The sequence below is a fragment of the Ruditapes philippinarum genome, unplaced genomic scaffold, assembly GCF_026571515.1.
Source record: "Ruditapes philippinarum isolate M1 unplaced genomic scaffold, ASM2657151v2 ctg1779_1_1_1_1, whole genome shotgun sequence".
NCBI classification, from domain to species: domain Eukaryota; kingdom Metazoa; phylum Mollusca; class Bivalvia; order Venerida; family Veneridae; genus Ruditapes; species Ruditapes philippinarum.
The window spans coordinates 70054-92155 of record NW_026852234.1 but is presented as its reverse complement, the minus strand read 5'-3'; the positions used below and the strand labels follow the sequence as shown (position 1 = coordinate 92155).

The 22102-nt window shown below is 32.1% G+C and overlaps 1 protein-coding gene across 2 annotated transcripts; it reads left to right on the top strand.

Moving 5' to 3' along the window:
* Nucleotides 1–511: 511 nt before the first annotated feature.
* LOC132753449 (poly [ADP-ribose] polymerase 2-like) lies at nt 512–18816 on the top strand. 2 transcript variants are annotated; one of them, XM_060743940.1, is made up of 18 exons: nt 512–583; nt 6110–6270; nt 6811–6934; nt 7308–7517; nt 8378–8593; nt 8868–8983; nt 9565–9737; nt 10507–10603; nt 11710–11790; nt 12643–12727; nt 13096–13234; nt 13723–13786; nt 14716–14847; nt 15831–15955; nt 17025–17124; nt 17452–17550; nt 17930–18054; nt 18664–18816. In XM_060743940.1, exons 1-18 carry the CDS (start codon nt 565–567, stop codon nt 18812–18814), a joined length of 2217 nt encoding a protein of 738 aa, XP_060599923.1. In that variant the 5' UTR covers nt 512–564; the 3' UTR covers nt 18815–18816. The 2 variants fall into 2 exon arrangements, with proteins under 2 accessions (XP_060599923.1, XP_060599916.1); XM_060743933.1 differs by having other exon boundaries at nt 519–583; nt 6107–6270.
* The last annotated feature ends 3286 nt before the right edge of the window (nt 18817–22102 follow it).

Here is a 22102-nt window from a genome sequence, read left to right as displayed (position 1 = left end):
TGATATAAGACCAAGATAGATGGTCAGTTGTCTGTACAGTGTGATATAAGACCAAGATAGATGGTCAGTTGTCTGTACAGTAAAGAATAAGATTGAGGTGGACAGTTGTTTGTCCAGTGAGATATTTTGAGTATCTGTACGTCAAACTTGATACAAGTAATCTGAACTTTATCAATATGGAACCTTTGCATAAAATAACAAAACAAACTTATGTTATTCTCTGATTATTATGGCAAGAAGATGACTGATATTCCACAACACAAGTCCTTTAAGTCTGAAATCATTTCAGTATTCATTCATGGAGGAAAAATCCATAATTTCATGTGAATAAATGGAGCTGTAGCAATCAGTGAACTCTAGCTACCTACATATTTCAGAGAAAGCGAAAAAAATTGTTTCCTGCAATTTGTAATCCCCTGAAAATACTTCTTGTACTTACTCATCTTGTTCAGATATACCGTACCATGCCGGTATATACCGTACGGTGACGGTATATTACGGTATATATCCACTCCAATTGTGACAGAAATTATCCAGTTCGCGCGCTAGATAAGTAAACAGAAAATGCCGAGGAAAAGAAATGGTATTTTACTGATTTTCAGCATTTATTTTGTTTAGTTTGAAGCAATATATGTCAATTATTATTTTATTAAAATAAGGCAATTCTTTGATGAAGCAAAATTTTGTAACATTTTACATCTGTAAAAAATGCAGAGTCGTCATGTTATTTGTTTATTCAAATTATTGTGAAATCATAATTGTGAAACGGTGTGATTAAAGCCCGAGGTTCTATGATATCACGGTACTGAACGTTTTTCGGAAAATATTCAAATATATATCATGCATGAATGAGATTTGTATTTTATTTAATAAGTGTACATTTCCAAAACTTTTTTCAAAAGATCCAATTAAAATGTATCCAATGCCTGGCATTTTGCACAGGTGCTTGAAACAAACTTTTTAAAGTTTTATTTGGGCTATATACTACAATACCGGTTATGTAAAATATTTGATTATGTGACTAGCTCCTGTGGCATTTTGGGTAATTTCAGAGGCGGTTACTATGGTAATGGTATCGCGGTATACTGGCGCCTCATATTTCCGTGGGGTAGACAGACGTTTCACTATTGAGACAGTTCACACCAAGACGGTTCACAATTTGGGAGTGAAACGTCTTGAAGACGTTTCACTCCCTTTTTATACCAAAATTATTTTGATACTTTAATATGATATACTAAAATAGACCTAAAATATTGAATTGAACTAAAATAGACCTTAAATTTGATAAAAAATAAATTAAAAAGGGGGGATTTCACTTTTTTGTCAATGACTTAAAACTCAGTACTTTAAGTTCTATCATTTCTATCTTATCTTCTTTATTGTTGTTTTGAAATAAGGTGTTTTCCATTCTTGGATCCATATGTGCAATTATCACATTATTTCACTTAAAGAAAAAATATTTTTGATTACAATAACATTTTAATATAACTTAACTATTTGATCATTTGTTAGTCCAGCACTTATTAGGCAATTTTAATCTAAAGCATAACAATCTTGTGACAACAATTAACTTTGAGTAACGTGTTTTTTTTGTTAATTTTAAACATGGGATAAAAAATTGTTAAATTATTTAATGCTAGTATAGTGCTTTTGCGATATATGTCAAAAATTTTAATAGCCATTATCAGGGCTCATCCTGAAGGGCGATTCAGGCGAAAACTTCGCCGTGTATATTTCCATTTCGCTCTCCCGATTGATCAAAGAGAAGTCAACATCGCCGATAAAATCTTAATTCCCAAACACTAATTACTTGGCGATGTAAAGAGCAGAGATTGTATCCGCCCATATGACGACTGCTAATTATCATTATCCAATCAGAGCGTCGCTTTATACTACCCTTCTACCTGTATGCAAAGCGATAGACCGCCTACTCTAAACAGTAAATAATGAGAGCATCGGCCCGAAACGGGTATAATTGTGTGACAGTTTTGCGAGTTTAATACGGGATGAGGCGATAATTATAGATTGTTTTATCCCCGATCATCTAAACACGTGCATATCTTCCCTAATTCATATACACATGGTGTTTAACCCGAGTAATGGCGATGTGCAATGGGTTTTTTCACGGCTATCACAAAACTGTTAGTCAATTAAAAATAATCAATTTCATTAATGATCAGCGACCGGATTAAAAACTTAATTATAGTTTTGAATGATTTCATTCCGTTAACATGAATTAAAAATTGTTATGTCGCTCACATCATGGCTACAGGGCGAAATGCCCAAACCTAGCAGTGAAGGAAAGTTGCTGAACGCGAAAATTTAAGAAAGCCAATTCGCAAAAATCTTACGATTGGTATTTTGTAAACAGTGAGAGTGTTTGACATTGTTATCTTTGTAGAAATGCCTAATTTGACACAGCTTACGCACGTGGGCACGACATCCCAGAAAAACTACGAATCATGATCGGCATGCTACATATCGGTCGTATATCATGTGTACATGTATATAACAACAAAATTTGTCAGGAAAGAAGACTGAAGTGTTCTTATTGTTTCAATATATATATATATTTGTTCTAATGTCATAAATATGACGCTCAGATTAAGATTTATCAATATTGTAAATTTCAAAAAGCATTATTTATAAAGATATTACGAGTTAAACATTTCATGAAAATAAAGGGAGGTAATTAGAAATTTATTTTCTATAATTTCTCAGTCAAATTTTTCAATAAGAAATGAATGTTAATGATTTTAGTGATCAAATATAATGTGCACAAATGTTTGCAGTACATATTTTACATATTCTTCGATGTTTGAAAATTGTTTTATAAGCATAATTATATGCACATAAATGTGACATTACAACATACATAATCATATAAGAATTTCTGTAATCATTCTAACAGAATAGACAGATATTGTTAAGCAATATCCAATGTAACTTTATCCTTTAATAAACGTGAGGAAAGTAATAATATAAAGTTAATTTATTCATCCTTTTTCTTACACATTAGTATCAATAAATCTACATAAAAATATATAATTTATAAACAAATATTTAGAGAAAGCTTATAAATAGCTGATAAATTGATTAATTGTGTTTATATTATAGTGAAAGGATGTATAGCCATGCATGTTAATGCATACACATTGGGTTGTTTCCCTTCTCCCTATTTTTCGCGAGGAAGTCACTTCTCCCTAAAATTTCCCCCCAGGATGAGCCCTGCATTATAATCAGAAATATCTTTAAATTGAATTCTAACACGACCCGCATTTTTCCCTATTGGACATAGAAGAACTGAAAGTGTGCGTTATTATGCTATAAAATCACTGTTTGGCGTTCTATATTTCGACATGTGACGTAATCATTATACACGTGACGTAACCACTAAAAATGTAACGCGCTGACAATAAGTACGGAAACAAATCAGGCGTAATTTAGCTTATTATCATGTACTTCAGCATTTATTTGTTGATGTCGTGTTAGAATCGAAAAAATATATCCAAATCAGTGATTTTATTGCTTGATAACATCACTGTTTGTCGTTATGATGCGCATCATTATATCACTCGGCTACGCCCTTATGATATAATTCCCCGCATCCGAACTCCAAACAGTGATGTTATTGAGCAATAATATCACAGTTTGGGATATATTATTTCTTAATTAGAAGCATTGGGACTTTTTCAATATTTGCCATGTATAATCTTTTTTTGTGACTAAAATTCATATTATATAAATAAAACTTATGGAGAGGTTTCTGTGTTTAAATTGGCTGTTGTTAAAAAATATTTCAATGGTCCAATAAACAACTGATTAGTAAACTGTTGATGCTTAAGTGCAGTGTTTATACAACTGATTTAATAGTGGTGTCAAACTGTTAGTTGATGGTCTTAGTGTTTATACAACTAATTAGGTGATGAGATAACACCACAATTACTTAAGTTTGTTTAATGGCTACTGTTTAATAAATTGATGAAGAAAATAATAATAAAATATAATTTATTTTATACACATGTTTCGCATTATATTATATTTAATATATTGATATTTTTTTATTATTTGAATATTATTTATAACTTTACTGGTGGTGATTTCAGTATTTAAACTGATACTTATAGTATGTCTTTTTGTTCTTTTTATGTTATTCTATTTTTTTTTAATTTACTTTAAATAGAATTTTCTCATGTTGTTACAATAAAAGTGATATTTCAGAAATTTGTCTTTCATTTACATCTCTTTTAACTCAACCCATAATTAAATGAGTAATCTTCTAATAATTCGTATTTACAATACCATTGAAATCAACAAAATGAAGCATTAAATTGAATTTCCTTCTTACTTTGTTTGATATTAATGAAATTAAAGTTTGTTAACTTTCCTACTAAACATCTCTAAAAATTGGGAGTGAAACGTCCATACAACTGACAAAATGGGAGTGAAACGTCTAGGTGTGAACCGTCTTGGGAGTGAAACGTCTCAATAGTGAAACGTCTTGGGAGTGAAACGTCTGACATTCTTTCCGTGGTACCCATATTTCCAAGGTATTAGGCTTAAACAGTCCAAAGTGCCTCCAAGACTTCATGAACCTGCCAATAGTTTTACTTTTACTATTTTATTGTATTTTTATAGAAATATTACATATAAGACTGGAAAAAATTATTCTTTTTATTCAGATTAAGAGCAAAGTAATTTATTTCACCATTTTACTTTTAGAATTCATACCTTTTAAGACAAATGTCTTTGTTAAACAACCATCGAGATACTTGGTAAATGCCAAAGAGAAAATCCCCACATTCAGACAAGCCTAGGTATAGGTGTAGTAAAAAATAAATATTACTATTGGGTTTGCTTTTGAAACTATTAAAATGTAATTGCCTTGGAAATATGAGAACACAACTTTAATCACTAGGCAGCAGATGGGTGTTAATTACAATGCTGTATACATAATTACTTACATGCACACATTAAATTGAATAAACTATGATGCAACTGACATGTCTATCCTACAATATTCAGTGTGTTTTTCAGAATTTTATCCTTTTAACTTTTGTTGTCTGTGTTAAACAGTTAAGTACCTCGGAAATATGAGGCTCCAGTATAATCCCCAAAAATGCAAGCATGGAAGGATAGATGGGTTAACATATTCAAGTTAAGTTGTGAAAAACTTCCAACAGTTAACTTGCTATAGTATTCAAACTATATGAACAGACAATTTGTCAGTATATGTGATTATAACATATTTTTATAGACTGTTTAAAAACAATTTAGAGAAATAGTATTTAAACATGAAGATTTTATGGAATAGTTTTCTCCCCACGAATACATTCATTATTCACTAGATTAAATTTATTGGCAGATATGAATAAAGTGTGCCAGTTTTAAAAATATTAGCATCATCGTGTGTTGCTTTTACTAGCAGCCACAGAAAACGTAAATACCGTGATATCATAGAACATGTGATATCATAGGTCTTTAGGAACCGAGTATATAATTGTTACCTGCAAATGGTCCTATCTTATTTAAAAAATGATTCATACTTGTACAATAGAGCTTCTGTATTGATAAACCCCTACTCTGACCTTTTATTTAAATAATAATAAATATAACCACAAACATTGACATGTGCTCGTTTTTTTATCAAATATCAAATATGTTGTGGTGAAATTCTTATTGCATCCACTAATCTGATAATTAGAATATAGACAGGTCAGGGATCTATACATTGCAAAAGCAATTCAATAAGTATTTTATGAAAAAATTAACAAATGCTGTTGAGTATTGTGTATGATCATACAAAAATTTTGTTATTAAATGGCCAAAATACCTTTTTGGAGAAGGTGCCAGTTGGCCTTCTTTGAGAAAATAGTGCTTTTTTCACTTATTCAAAGAAAAAAATAAATGTTACAGGGTGAGAAAATATGCAGCCTGACCGGGACTCTATTCAGTATTGGGCATTTTTATGGAACTAGGGAATTTTAAGGACCAAAGTGGGGAAAAAAAGAGAGGTGTTTTGGGGAAGTGGCAAATATTTTCTTCAAAGAAGGGTTACAAGTTGGCTATGTAAAACTTGTGCTATCAGATATTTTTATTAATTAAGTAGCCAATGGTGATGGAGATGCCACACCAGTCAAGAAGAAAAAAGTGGAGGAGGTCAGCCTGGCATTTCGCTGGGAATATGAAGGTGACAAGAGGACCTGGACACAGTACAGTAGTGCCATTGATAGCTCTTTGACAGATGCTTACAACACTAAAAAGAAGCAGGTACAGAATGAGGCTATGTTTCAGAGGTGTTTACTATAGTTTATACAGAACTTATTGTTTAGTTTGATTGTGTAGGAAGCTAAGCTTGTAGGCACCGTGCTCCTGGTACCAACCAGTAATGAACATTAAATGTATGTTAAGTTTTATGTTCAAAGAAACAACAGCTTGCGCTTCATGGGTTTTGAATCAGCATAGGATCAACTTGACCCTATACCAACTCAGCACAGTCAATTCTGTCCTATAATTAAAACATATATATAGAGTCTTCAGTTAATAATTTTTTTTATTGATTGAATAATTGGAGAAATATGAAATTATTCTGAGTTGCCATCACTAAAAAATATATGATAGCCTTTGTATTCATATTTTACAAGTAATTTTAAGGGATTCCTTTTCAATGAAAATCAACCACAACCTTCATGCAAACTGATTTGGAATCTTATTCTTCTGGTAAGTCAGAAATCGACGAAGATATTATTTGGTATGAGATTAATCAATGATGCATCTTTACAACTTTCTACATATGAATATGAATTTTAGGTTGATTTTGAACTGAGTAATGGAATCAAGATGGCTGTTAACTTTGAAAAGAATGTGCAGAAAAATAAGAAAACGGGCTGGGAAAGACCTATCCGAATAGCTGTGAAAGATGATTCTGATACTTGTAAGTTTCACTTGATTTAAATGTTATTTGAGACTTCAATACTCCACAGTTTTAAAAGGACTAGTAGCATTTTTTTTAAACAAATACATGTACATGTAATATGTATTCGGTGTTTAGGATAGATGCTAGAGATATTCATTTTCTGAATAAAATCTTAAGTGCAAGTATGATTCACAATAAATAAATCATTTTCTGTTGGAAAAATGGTTATGCCCTTGGTGAAACAGTATTCACAAATGTCATTGTACTAGTTAAGTGTGCTTATTTTATATATAAGTGAACTATGCATGGCGGCTTTTACACTTTAAGTGTACTATATGACTATAGATATTTATAATTTTAGCATACTGTATGGTTATATTTACAATTTCAGTGTACTATGTGTGGCAGTGGGAAGACGAGAAAGGAAACATGAATCCTTACGGTGTGAAGAATACACTTGAGCTCGAGACTGCTCATAAACAAATGAAAGATAGTATAACAATAGAGGCATGTAGCAGATCATACAGTGTAGATATACAGAATATGGAACAGAAAAATACTGTCACTGATGTCACAAGGAAAGTCTTTAGAGAAGAGTCAAGTAGGTTTTGGTGTATACAGAATTTGTTTTAGTTCGATTGTATAGGAAGCTATAAGCTTAAAGACACACTTTTGAATCCATTCCTGGAACCAACCAGTACTGAGCAATGAGTGTAAAATTTCTTGCTCATGGAAACAATGACTTGACCCTGACGGGGTTTGAACCTGTGCGGCTAGCGCTCATTAGATTACTAGTCCCAACGTGTTAACCATTAGGCCTTCCGCAACAGTAGGTTTTCTGGATTAGAGTTGAAGATCTTTGTTTGTAAAGCTCATTTTGAATTATTTTATGTTATTTTCATCAAATTTTTGGTATATGAATCAATATTGCATGGATTGTTGATGATTGATTTTTGTATATAGGCCTAATATAAAAGTTGTAAACATCAGACAATCAGTTGAGTAAAGTGTGATTTGTAATAAAAAAAACAGAATAGAATACAAACCTGTAGGAAAATTATCTGGGTAGCCTGTTCATCCACACAATTATGAGTGATAGAAGATTTTTGTTATAAAGCAAGCTCATAATGAAACTTAAATTGAAAGAAGTTTATTTTTTTCATTCTATACTAGAATAAGATTTTAATAATTTGTTTCTCAACTGCAACTGTTTAAATGAAAATATTAGTTTTCTTAATTTCTTTCCCAATTATGATAAATATGTCATATGCAAGAAAAAGAATCAAACGCCTTCTGTCTTAACAGAACATAATATCTAGCTCTGGGATAATTGTTTAGCAGAAACTTGGCAGAGTCTTGTTACAGCAATAATACCCTCAAGCTAAATATTCCGGTCTGTACCGGCAGCTGGTGTAAGATTCTTATAGGGTATTCTTACAATAATGTATAAATATTTTAAAGATGCAATAAAAGCAGATCCTGGTGCCCCTGAGCCAGTTGCTACAACTTCTAGTGCCGACACTCCTAAGAAGGCTACAAAAGGATCAACTGGAGCAGGTAAATCAGGTGGGAAAGTGAAAGACGAGCCTGACGATGAAGTAGAAACGAAAGCAGCAAAATCTGGTGGCGGAAAATCTGGCAGTAAAACGAAATCTGGAGCGAAAGAGAGGCCTGCGGGTAATATTCTCTTTCATTATTATGCTGCATGCAATTTTTCCATGCCATTTTGTCTTTTCTTCTGCCTCACCACATGCTTACCTTAAGTAAGTTTTCAAGTAATATCAAAGATACTAAACAAATACAGTTCCTTATCAATATATCCAAATATCTTTTCCAATTTTCACATGTTAAAGAAAGTTCTGTCATATGAAAAAGCTACCATTTTTGGAGCCTCGTTTTTCCATTTTTCCTTTTGACTATATCTAAGGTTTGTATGATGATTTTATTTCAGTGAAGTCGATTGTGTTGTCTGGTAAGGCACCTGTTGATGCAGAGTGTACTTCATTGGTTGGGAAAGCTCATGTCTATTATGAGGGGAAAGATGTGTATGATTGTATGTTGAATCAGGTATGGATGAATGAATAAATTTCCCACAACTGCATGTCTGACAAAGTTAACAATGAAATAAATTTTCCTTGTTTCATATTTTTTTTAAATTTAAGTTGATTACAGACACTTGGTCTGTTGATCAAACTTGTGACACCCAACCGTCGAGTACACGCCTTTTAACCAAATAAACACCATTTCTGATTATTTCAGGTTGATCTTAGATAATGTATATGATGATAATTATATATATGTATATGATTAGCATATTCTGTTGAGATTTATGAAAATAAAAAAATTTAATCGGTTTCTAAGGGGTGTACCTGGGTGGAATTGATGCCTTAAGCTTGATCCTTATCCCAAGTGTTTGTGTAGTTGATTGGCACAAAGCAGTCTTGGCTTCAATATAAGAGGATGTTTGTTGCTATCCTATATACCCTGCTATTGGTGTAACCTTTTGTTTATTAGTCTCAATTATCCAATGAAAATCTTTTTTTCAAAACATACAGTTTTATAAAATATATCAAATATGGACTTTTATGAGAATTTCTTTAAAAGAATTTCTTTTTAGCACTATGAAAACTCTCTTGTATACATTTCAGACAAATGTCTCGAACAACAACAACAAGTATTTCATCATACAGCTCTTGGAAGCAGACGACAAGAAGATGTATTACACATGGTTCAGGTGGGGTAGAGTTGGCTATTCGGGCAGTAACAATCTTATACCATGTGGTGTGAGCCTTGACGCTGCCAAAAAACACTTCTTTAAAAAGTAAGAATGTTTATAATATTTGGAAGAGAATGATTGGTTGCAGTTTGCAGTCTGTATTGGAAAATAAAACATTGTCTGGTACAAAATACAAACAAAACTTGAGTATGTGTATGTAACCAAAGGGTTCCGACACATTCAGGTCAATTCATATATAGTGTGATTAACCTGCACAGGCAATTACAGCAAAATAATTGGAACATGAAATTTATAAAGAGACAATGCATTTTACTCAATTCTTGGCCCATAAGTGACAGTGTTGAAAATTGCCTATAATTAAACATGTCACATTTGATCACATTAATCATGGCGCAGGAGTATAAAAAACCCTTATAATAAAAAAAGATTTTAAACTTGTGTAATAACACTTTGGCTTGACATCATTTGTGTTATATACACACATAGCGTTAAAGGATGCTAAACTAAGCATCACACTATAGGCACATCAACGAAAAATGACATTGCTTAACTGAAAACCATTCTTATTTTAGATAAGTTGAGTCATTTGTGATATAAAGAAACATATAGTGTTACATATCAATTTCTTTTCTCTGTTTATCATGTACATGTCAAGACCTGCAACTCCACAACGAGAAGTTTTCAGAAATTCATACAAAAAAGATTAATACATGTACGACTTAAGTTACAGGTCAAACAATTTTAAGAAATAAAAGAAAATAATTTGCTGTCTATTGGTTTTCGAGGAATAGATATGTTACTTTTTCATGTTCAAAAAACATGGTTTTTCATTCTAGACTATATTTTTTGTCAGGTTTAAAGATAAGACACTAAATGACTGGGCCAATAGGAAACATTTTGTGAAGCACCAGGGTAAATATGACCAGCTTGAAATGGACTATGGTGTAAAGGTTTGTGTTTGTGTGTATTTTATTTAAAGGTTAGGCTATTTAGGTATGGGTTGGGGCATTTTTGAAAATTTTGACTACTTACCCTGTTTGGATAGAAAGAGACTTTGACATTTCCTATTTTTTTTTATTCTTGAATTATTTTTAGCTTGACTATTCGCAGAATGATCAAGCTAATGCAGTCACCCATTTGTCGTTGTTGGCGTCCCTGTGAAGTTTTTGCGTGTAAGCTGGTATCTCCATAACTACTGAAGGGAATGGATTGAAACTTCACAAACTTGTTCTCTGTGATTATCTAACATGATTGGCACTAGTCCCATAACTCTGATTTGCTTTTTTGCATAATTATGCCCCTTTTTCAACTTAGAAATTCTTGGTTAAGTTTTTGCGTGCAAGCTGGTATCTCCATAACTACTGAAGGGAATGGATTGAAACTTCACACACTTGTTCTCAGTGATTATCTAACATGATTGGCACAAGTCCTATAACTCTGATTTGCTTTTTTGCATAATTATGCCCCTTTTTCGACTTGGAAATTCTTGGTTAAGTTTTTGCGTGCAAGCTGGTATCTACATAACTACTAAAGGGAATGGATTTAAACTTCACACGCTTGTTCTCTGTGATTATTTAACATGATTGGCACAAGTCCCATAATTCTGATTTTTTTTCATAGTTATGCCCCTTTTTCGACTTAGAAATTCTTGGTAAAGTTTTTGCTTGTAAGCTGGTATCTCCATAACTACTGAAGGGTTTGTGCCTTTTTTGGAACAATTTTATGCATTCATAATAATAAAGCAGTGATTAACTCGATAAAACATCTTAATAACAAGCCTTTGTACCTTTTCGGACAGTTTTATGTTTACATAAAGGTAAGCATTATTATACTCAATGAAACACACTTGTGACAACTTTTCGAATAGTCGAGCGTTACTGTCCTCTGACAGTTCTTGTTTTTAATATTGTGTAGGGAATAGGTACCTAATTTTTTATTAATCAATGTCATAACTATGAAAAGTTTAATGATATTTATTGCTTATGTCAATGTTGAATGAAGAATGTTGCATAAATACTAAGTTTCATTCAGTAATTAAAATTTATTTTTAATACAGGATGCAGTTGATGCACCAGAATTAAAAAAGAAGAAAAGTGAAGGAAAAGTTCCTGATTCCAAACTTGACAAACGGTTACAGGTATGGTAATATTTTTTGCCAGAAAGTTTTACAGGACTGTTCTTTTACAGTCTTTTTGTCACTTTTACTCAGTGGCTTTTGCATTGATAAACTAACTAGCTTTATTCGGGTGTCCTTGACCGAGTGGTTAAGGTAGTTGACTTAACACCACTTGCCCCTCACTGCTGTAAGTGGGGATTCTTTGTGAGGAAGCTATACAGCTAGCTTACAGAACGTTGGTTGTTCTACTCCGGTGCATATTTGTACTCTAAATAATGCAAGGATAAGCACTTGAGGTCTTCCTCCACCAGTAAAGCTGGAAAGTTGCTTTTGACCTATAATGTGTTGGTGTGACAAAAAATGTGGCTTTATTTAAAGAGTGTAAAGCTGTAATTAACTAAAAACTGTAATATTGGTTTTCATGTTTTATATGTTCATATCCTTTAAAGATCTAAACTTTTGAAAGATTTGAATAAGCTGCCCCAATTTTGAGTGGTTGAGGTTGCTGACTTGGAACTTCTTGTTCTTGCCTTACTTCTGCTAATAGTTGGTGGTTCTACTCAGGTGCCCACTTCTGCTTGAAATAATGCACCTTGCAACATCTGAGGTCTTCCTCCACCAGTAAAGCTTAAAAGTTGCCTTTTGAACTTAAAATCCCACCAACAAAACACTCCCACCCCCATTTAAGTGTGAATTTTTATTAAAAAGAAAGTGATAGGAAGTCCTATCCAAAGTATATGAAATTGAAAGCTCGGCTTCATTGACAACATGGGTTGTACCATGGTATTTGTCCATTGGCAGAATAGTTTGCGTTTTTTTGGTCAATTGTTCTGTGACAATGTAACAGCTCACATGCATTCATTTATTTTAAAGTCACTGGTAGATTTGATCTGTGATGTAAAATCAATGGAAGAAGCTGTCATGGAAATGCAGTATGATGCCAAGAAAGCTCCTCTAGGTATGTAATCAATAGTAAGGAGTTAAATATACATAATTTTATGTTTAGTAAATTCTGTAATATAGGCACCTCTTATGAATAACCCTGCCCCCATATTTCTTGATAGTGTTTGCTTGCTACTAAAGTTCTTGTTTTTGGAAAATATGACATTTTAAGAAGGGCATTTAAAATGGACTTTAATTCATAGAATGCAACATTCCCAATTGCCATTGTATTGAAATGAGCTGCCTGATCGGGGATGCAAACTTTGGAGACAAAAATTACCATTCCGATTCTGAACTGACCAAGCTTCCAGACCATGTTCACAATGTCTGTCATATTTCAGATCCCAGATGGTAGCAAATACATGTCATGTTTTATTAATGCAGGTAAACTAACGGCTGACCAGATAAAGGCTGGGTACAAGGCATTGAAGAAGATAGATGCATGCATAGAGAAGAAAGATTTTGGTTCAACATTAAACAACGCCTGTGATGAGTTTTATACTAGAATACCTCATGACTTTGGGTAACAGACTGTAGAATAAATAATTTAAAGTTTGTGTCAGAAAAATATCATGAATTCAAGACTCTTTGTTCATAGTTTGAATGTTATTACATTGATATCTGTTGGTTTAATGTGATTTTTAAGTGGACATAATTATATTTATATGAAAAATTTTCTTGTCAGGTTATTAAATATAAAATATGTTCTTAAGGAACATACTCTTAAAGCAGCACACCTCCAGGTTTGTGCAAGAATATTCTGTCATACTTTGTATAAATCACTGAAATTTTCCTACTGGATTGTAAATATTTCTTTATTTCTAACCTGTTATTATATGCTTCTTAAGTTGGCTTATTTGAAAAATCATTTTTTTCTGATTTGAAAGAGTGCCACTTATGTATAAGAGTATGGACAAAAGCAAATGTTATATATGCAATCAAGGATAGTGATGGAGAAAATAGTTTATCATTATTTATCATTATTTGTGTACATGTATTTCTTTGTTTCAGTATGAAACCCCCTACAAAGATAAATACTAAAGAACAAGTAAAACAAAAAATAGCTTTGTTAGAGGTAAGCAACTTAAAAAAAAGGATTTTTATAAGTATATAAAGGGTATTGTGTTGCTTAAACGGGTATGGAATGTTTGGGAATGATAAACACTGATAGCACTGTTATTGGTGAACTCATTATTTTGAACTAGAAGATTAATAAATTAATTGCAAGAGTTTTGATTTATACCTTTAAACTTTCATTTGCTTCGCTGGAATATATTTAGTTGTTGTTTTTTAGCTCATTGAATCATAACACAAGTGATCATTCTTGTTTCTTCCTTAGAAAACCTACAAGTATATAAATATGTTTGTTTTAGATCAGGTCAAGGACTTTGTTATCTTCCATGTTAGGAAGCTATTCAGCTAGCTTTCAGAGTGTCAGTGGTTCTACTCAGGTGCCCACTTGTGGTTAAAATAATGCATGATGACTCAACTGAGGTCTATCGTGTTATGTTTACTCATACGGCATCAGTACTGGTAAGTTTAATGAAGGGGACTTGAAAGTGATAGTCGCAATAACTTGTTCGCAATCAAGCTAAAATGAATATGTTTAGACTTAACTAAACCTGAGGTCTTCCTTCACCAGTCAAAGCTGGAAGGGTTGAGGCATCAAAATTGCAGGCACTGTTTATCCCTGCATGATCATAAGAGGCGCCTAAATGGGTTCGAATTGCTAGAGTCTATGCATTTCTTACCTCTAGCAGGTGGTTTTGATCCCAGGTTGTTGCTTTAAACACTTAAGGTAAGCCAAAATCATCTTTCCTGTTTCAGCACCATATGATCTAAATTGTGTTGATGTATCGTATAACCAAACAAACAAAAACTGGAAAGTCGCCATATAAGCTACGAAGTGCCAGTGTGATTTTAATTTCCAACCAACAAATAAAATGAAATAACTAAAAACAATAATTATGACACACTGTACTTTTTTGTGTTATGTATCTACAGGCACTTGTTGACATTGAGATTGCAATTAAGATGTTGAAGGAAGGAGATTACTCTGAGAATCCTGTAGATCGCCATTATCACTCATTAAAATGCGATATAGAACCATTAGATCACAAGTCAGAGGAATTTAAGGTAAAAATCAGCTTTTACATACAATTATAGTAACACATGAACAAAAGTTTTCAGGATTATTCTCCTGAATTTTAGGATATTTAGGCACTTAAAAGCCCTTTTTCTATTTTAATACTTCTTTATTTTAAGAAGTACTAAATTCGGGATTTTGTTTTAATTTCCATCCCTTTATTTACCCTATGGTAATGTTGCAATATTAAAATATGTATATTTCTTGAAACAGTCTCAATCCTGACAGTATCTGTTCATTTAAAAATTATCCATTTCGGTATTGATTTAGACATGTTTTACTATGTTAATCACTGAATTTTAACATGTTTTTTCTGATGACCATACATATACATGTATGTCTTCAGCCAGTTCTTAAATCAGTGCTTGTATGTGAGTAACATAAACTGTCAGCTTATGGATAGTCCCAATATTGGTATGCTAATGTTTCTTGTTCATTCTTGAATCTGGAAAGCTATATATGTTATAACGTTTGTTGATAGTGCGCCCACATGCCTGCCTGTTCTTATAGATGATTTTCACATAGCAATTATTACCTCCCCTGACCGTCATTTTGTGGGTCATTTCCAATATATCACATGCTTAAGATACATGTAAGATAAATATCTCTCATAATTTTATCACCTTCATGAAAACTGATTAAAAATGTTTATATATTGGTGGTGTAATAATATATTCCTTCATATGTATCAAAGAATTTGACAGGTCACCTTAATCTGCAGTTTATATTGATTTTTTTCCCATATTTTGTCAATTATATTATATAGAATATTGACTCCCATAAATGGCTACCACTTCTGGCAAGGGAGGTAAATATTGTAAAAATCTGGAACTATCTGTAATAATATAAAAAAAGTAGTCATCCATCAGTCTAGAAAGTAACCTTGGAAGTAAAGGCATGACAAAAATAGAGAAATTTTAAAATTTTCCAACTACCAAGATATTATAAATATTTTATTTTATAATGTTCACAGCTTGTGGAGACATACCTACAAAATACTCATGCTAAGACACATAATCAGTACAAAATGAAACTCGTCGAAGTATTTGATGTGTCCAAACACGGTGAAAAAGAACACTTTAATGATGTCGGAAACAGGTATTATTCCTCAATAATTACTTATAGAAGATTGTAACTTTTTGTTATCAGTTATAGTTATATTGCAATGTAATTGGTATGTCAATAAGTTAGTTTAATGTGTTTTACAAACATTAACAATAAGGAAGTATGAAAGCTGTATTGAAAGGAAAATTATTTTTCATAAATATATACATATGAAAGCTATTGATTTATCTTAAAAGATGCTAAGGAAGTTGTTATTTTGCTTTGCTCGATATATTTTAAAGATTCTGATATTCAGTCCATTGTTAAATTGTATTAGATATAATTATGATATATTGAAAAGTAAAAATAACCGTTCATTTACTTATTTGGATTAAAACTTTTCTGTTCTGTACATTAAAACTGGTCAGTATGCCTGCACATAGGAGAGTGACAAGAAATAATAATTAAACTGTAAGTTGATTGGCAGGCACCTCAACCACCACACTTTTGTTTGTCTAGATTGTATGTTGGTTTGAACACATTTTTTCCATATCTCTGCATTTGGTCCACTTTACTGGCTTTTCTGGATAGCTTATTAATCAGAAATAACTTATTTCTCCCAATGTGACAGACTATAAACCCAACATGATATCTGAATTAGCTGTGAGAGACAATAACCATTTAATTAAATGTCAGTGATTTGATTGAATGTCAAAGATTTGATTGCATGTCAGTGATTTAATTGAATGTCAGTGATTTGATTGAATATTAGTAATTTTATTGAATATCAGTGATTTGATTGAATGTCAGTGATTTAATTGAATGTCAGTGATTTGATTGAATATTAGCATTTGTATTGAATATCAGTGATTTGATTGAATGTAAGAGATTTGATTGAATATCAGTGATTTGATTGAATATCAGTGATAAGTTGTCACAGAGAAATCTGGTCTCACTCGGGGATCAAATCAGCGACCCAATGATAACAAATCCACTGATCTCCCTATCAAGCTAGGCCAAGAGAAAATTCTTAGAGAAAGTCAAAGAGGTTGCATTCGACCAGAAATTTTTTAAAGCAGTTACCAGATTAAAAAGTGATCATGATTAAATATTTTTATTTTAGGCTTTTGTTATGGCATGGTTCACGACTTACAAACTGGGCAGGAATATTGAGTCAAGGCCTCCGTATTGCTCCACCAGAGGCCCCTGTCACAGGTTATATGGTAAGTTTGATAATTCTAAAATTCTTTAAAGTAACAGGAGACATCTGTATGTTAAAATTCTGGTGATTGCTAGTTATATTTTACAGTCTCTAGACTCACAGAAAAAATATTTACTGTATACTTAGTTAAAACAAATTTATTTGAGCTCCATCATGAATGATAAAAGCCTCAAGCCGATTTAAAACCATTCTGTAGTCCTCTTCTTTGAACAAACCTAGGGCTGGTGTTATATCAGGAAATAGAATTATCAACAAAGTACAAAATACATAGGATTTCTCCCTTGATGATGAAAATGAAAATCCAACAAATTTTCATCTTTTTTTCCAGTTTGGAAAGGGAGTGTATTTTGCTGACATGTCAAGTAAAAGTGCCAATTACTGTTTTGCAACAAGAGCCAAGAATACTGGATTAATGTTGCTTTGTGATGTAAGTACATGTTTATAAAACTATGTAAGTTACAAAAAATCCTGAAATGTTTGTGTTTTGTAGGGGAGATGGTGCTAGAATATGTCTGAAAGACTGTCATAATAGTGTTAAACCCAAAACTAACAACATATTCTTACAATGCTTAAAGTTATTTAAGTAAATGAAGGGAAAGTTTTCAAATCTTTGTTATATAGTTTGCTTGAATGTTGTTACTAATTCAAAATATGTAATCTGATTATATAATTAGATTACATATTTTGAATGAGTTTCACTTTCTGAGTCGTGTTTGCACTTTAAAAATGTGTATTTTTCTACATGTAAGTAAAATATTTGGAATGTTTAGTTTCTCTGCAATGCAGTGCGTTTGTTGTTGTTCTAGGTTGCCCTTGGAAACACGAATGATCTCTTGGCTGCTGACTACAAAGCTAATAAACTTCCAGCAGGTAAACACAGTGTAAAAGGAGCTGGCAAAATAGCCCCTGATCCAAGTCATGTCACTAAAACGTAAGTGTAGTGTTTATTTTCATGCTTTTTTAAAGACTTATAAAACAAAAAGTGACTTTGATGTCAGATTGATCTCAAAACTTTTGCCGCTCAAATCTCACCTTGGAATTTGGTATTATTATAGTTTGCATATATTGTGATGAAGAAAATAAATAGACAATAATTGAACACAAGTGATTTTTTAAAATCATGAGATACCTCCAAAAGCTCCAACCAACTTTTATATTTGGTTGGGATTTACTTTACACCAACTTGGAGGAAAATGTTGGGTGCCCATCTTTGCATTATTAGAACCACTAATGTTCTGGAAGATCTCTAGATAGCTTCTTCACAAAAAAGAATTCAAAGTTCTTAGAGGGATTCGAACCTACAAGGGTGTTGGGCAAGTGGTTTGAAACCTTTCAACATTTAGATTAGTGATACTTATTTTATTTGAAGCCCAAAGCTTGATCCAAAAAAATTCTAACCTGAGTGATTCACCTGTGTTTATACATATTATTAGTACATGAAGAAGAAATGCATATACATAGTAAACATTTTCTTGTATACTTAAATTTCAATCAATATTAGAGGTAAACTTTTGACAATTTTGTGTGTTTTTATTTTCAGACCGGATGGAGCAGTTGTGCCCTGGGGTAAGGCCAAAGATACAGGAGTTACCAACCCTAAAGGTTACACATTGAACTATAACGAGTTTATAGTCTATGATACCAGGCAGATTAAGATGAAATATCTTCTTAAAATAGACTTCAAATTCTAAATGAAAAACCATCAAAAGGTTTTAAAAATGGGAAGTTTTTCTGTAGAAGATAAAAAATTGACATAAAGGACCAAGTTTGTGGACAGTTTTAGCAAATGTAGAAGTTCTTAGATCATGTGTAAAAAATCTTAACATTTAATTTTTTAAAAAGTAGATGAAATTATTAGTTGTTTATTTTACTAATACAAGATTTTGTTTTGATGTCAAAGTTTGTTTGTTTAAAGCTTAGGCTGTTTGTAGTATGTATAAGGGCAGCAAATTGTTATGTCATTACTAGGAGAATAATTGCGATCACGAAGATGTGATGCTGAAAAATTTAACAAGAAACAAAGTGAGATAACTTCAGATTAGTCATTTTCCTTGGTTATGTGATGTTGTTAAAATTAACAATAATTATGATAAACTTAGATAAGTTAGAGTGCCACAAAGTTCAATTTAGTTTTGATACTGTATCTGTATTTTTTCTGTGTTAAGTTAAATGGTTGTGATGTTGGTTTTTTCCCCAGCATTTGCATTTGTTTCTGCACTTGTGTTCACATCTTTTGGTAGAAGCACATAGTAATGTGGTAGTATTAATGTTGAAGGTGATTAAGAGCTGCATAAATGAAACCCATCATACTCATTCTAACATTAGAAACTGTTCTTAAGTCATGGCAGTTCTAATCTGTTACATAAAATTAGCAGGTAAAGGGTTGGTTGGAAATGTATAAACATCATTCTTTCAGTTAAGTTAGTGTTGTAATTAGATGTTTTTACTGATATCCAGAACACAGTCACTTTCTGCTGGTTACCTATAGTACAATATAGCTTTATACCCCTCTGTGATTATGATAACATTTTCCTTAAAGGGACTTCATTGCAGTTTTTTTGACATGACGGGACTGGAAATAATTAATCGACATTTATGTTCCATTTCATGAAGGTCTAGATCAGTAACTTGTGTGCAAAATTTGAGATCATTCGCTCATTCTGGTTTTCCAGAATAATAATAATTCTAATTGTGAAAATGACCTTACAGTGATGGCAGTATGGAGATTATGCACGTCTTTTTCTTTTCTTCCTATGTTGAAAATTCTGGTTGCTATGGCAACAAATAGTCTGAAAATATGGCAAATATAACACATAAACTGGATCCAGTGATAACTCAAAAAGTACTGAAAATATCTTTATGAAACATAAAATATGGGTAGATGGCAGTCCGCAGATTATGCACATCTTTTTCTTTTCTTCCTATGTTGAAAATTCTGGTTGCTATGGCAACAAATAGTCTGAAAATATGGCAAATATAACACATAAACTGGATCCAGTGATAACTCAAAAAGTACTGAAAATATCTTTATGATACATAAAATATGGGTAGATGGCAGTCTGCAGATTATGCACATCTTTTTCTTTTCTTCGTATGTTGAAAATTCTGGTTGCTATGGCAACAAATAGCCTGAATTTCAAGATTTCTGATTTAATTTTTTCAGCTTTTTCACTATAAGTTCTTTATTTCTTAAGGTGTTTACTTCAAACTTTAAATATAAATTTCTGGTCATCAACCACATCATATGTTACAAGGTTTACAACTCTAGCACAAAAATTATCAGTATTACCTCCCTTGAACTTAGAATTTTTATGAAAAAAAATGTTGTCTTTTTTAAATAACTTTTTTTAAATAACTTCTTTATTTCCTAATGTATCTACTTCAAACTTCATATATATGTTTCTTATTATCACTCAATATTTTTGAGAAGGTTAAATACTCTAGCAAGACTATTTCCAGAATTATGTCCCCCTTGAACTTAGATTTTTTTTGAGAAATTGGTACTTAGAATTTTTATGAAAAAAAATGTTGTCTTTTTTAAATAACTTTTTTTAAATAACTTCTTTATTTCCTAATGTATCTACTTCAAACTTCATATATATGTTTCTTATTATCACTCAACATTTTTGAGAAGGTTAAATACTCTAGCAAGACTATTTCCAGAATTATGTCCCCCTTGAACTTAGATTTTTTTCGAGAAATTGGTATTTTTTACTCCAACTTCTTCATTCCTTATAGGATTTACTTTAAAATCCCACATCGTAATAATATGACAAGGTTGTATAAACATAATTGCCTTACTAGGCAGGGAAACTTAACACATTTCTGTGAAATAGACAAACTTCGAACTCAAAAGATTTAAGTTCATTCATGTCATTCATTCACTGGTAAAATTGAAATCAGAATGTTGCTGGGGTTCTAACCGGTAGGGGACTTATGGATTGCTTGCAATACTATGATAATTGCTTGTTATTAAATGATTTGCATGACTGAAATAAAAATTAAACGTTTTGTTAGATATTTCACATGAAACAATTTGACATGAAACATCTCTTAGTGGATGTCTACCAAGTTGTTCAAATAAAAGTCCTAGGGTCAAAATTGGCCTGTCCTAGGAGTCATTGATTTTCCTCGTATGTTTATAGTAAAAACTTGTGAAAATCCAAAAGAGGTAGAGCTTAGATATTTGAAACTTTTTCTAGTGAAATCTACCAAGTTTGTTCAGATAAAACCCCTTGGGTCAAAATTGACCCCGCCATTTTGACCCTGCCCCAGGGGGTCATTGATTTTTTTGCTTATATGTATATATTAAAAGCAAAAACAAGATTGCATATGTAAAAAATGCTATGCCACCGCATAAATACAACACTAAAATAGTAAAGTAGGAACACGTTTTTTTAGTTTTGACCCTAGGGCTTTAATTTGAATAATCTTGCTAAAGGTTCACTACAGAATGTTTACTGTAAAATGTCTCACCTCTAGCCTTTATCAATTCGAGAAGGTGATTTTTTAAAGTTTTTACTATGTACATGTAAGGAAAACCTATGACCCCGGGGCAGGGCTAGTTTTGACACTAGAGGCAAAATTTGAACAACTTTGGTAGAGTACCTATAGATGATATCATATACCAAATATCAAAGCTGTAAGCCTTGTACCTTCAGACAATAAGATTTTTTAATTTTTCACTATATGTACATAGTGAAAATCAATGACCCCCGGGGGTGGGGCCAATTTTGACCCCAGGGCTATAATTTGTTCAATCTTGCTAGAGGTTCATTATACAATGTTTCATGCAAAATATCTAACCTCTAGCTTTTGTCAATTTAGAGAAGATGATTTTTTAAGTTTTTACTATATACATATGAGGAAAACCTATGACCCCCGGGGCAGGGCTAATTTTGACACTAGAGGCAAAATTTGAACAACTTTGGTAGAGTACCTATAGATAATAACACATACCAAATATCAAACCTCTAAGC

Coding starts and splice junctions, on each gene's coding strand:
- LOC132753449 (XM_060743933.1), top strand. Junction 8,594..8,867: donor AGCGAAAGAGAGGCCTGCGG/GTAATATTCTCT, acceptor ATTTTATTTCAG/TGAAGTCGATTGTGTTGTCT. Junction 13,235..13,722: donor AGAATACCTCATGACTTTGG/GTAACAGACTGT, acceptor TCTTTGTTTCAG/TATGAAACCCCCTACAAAGA.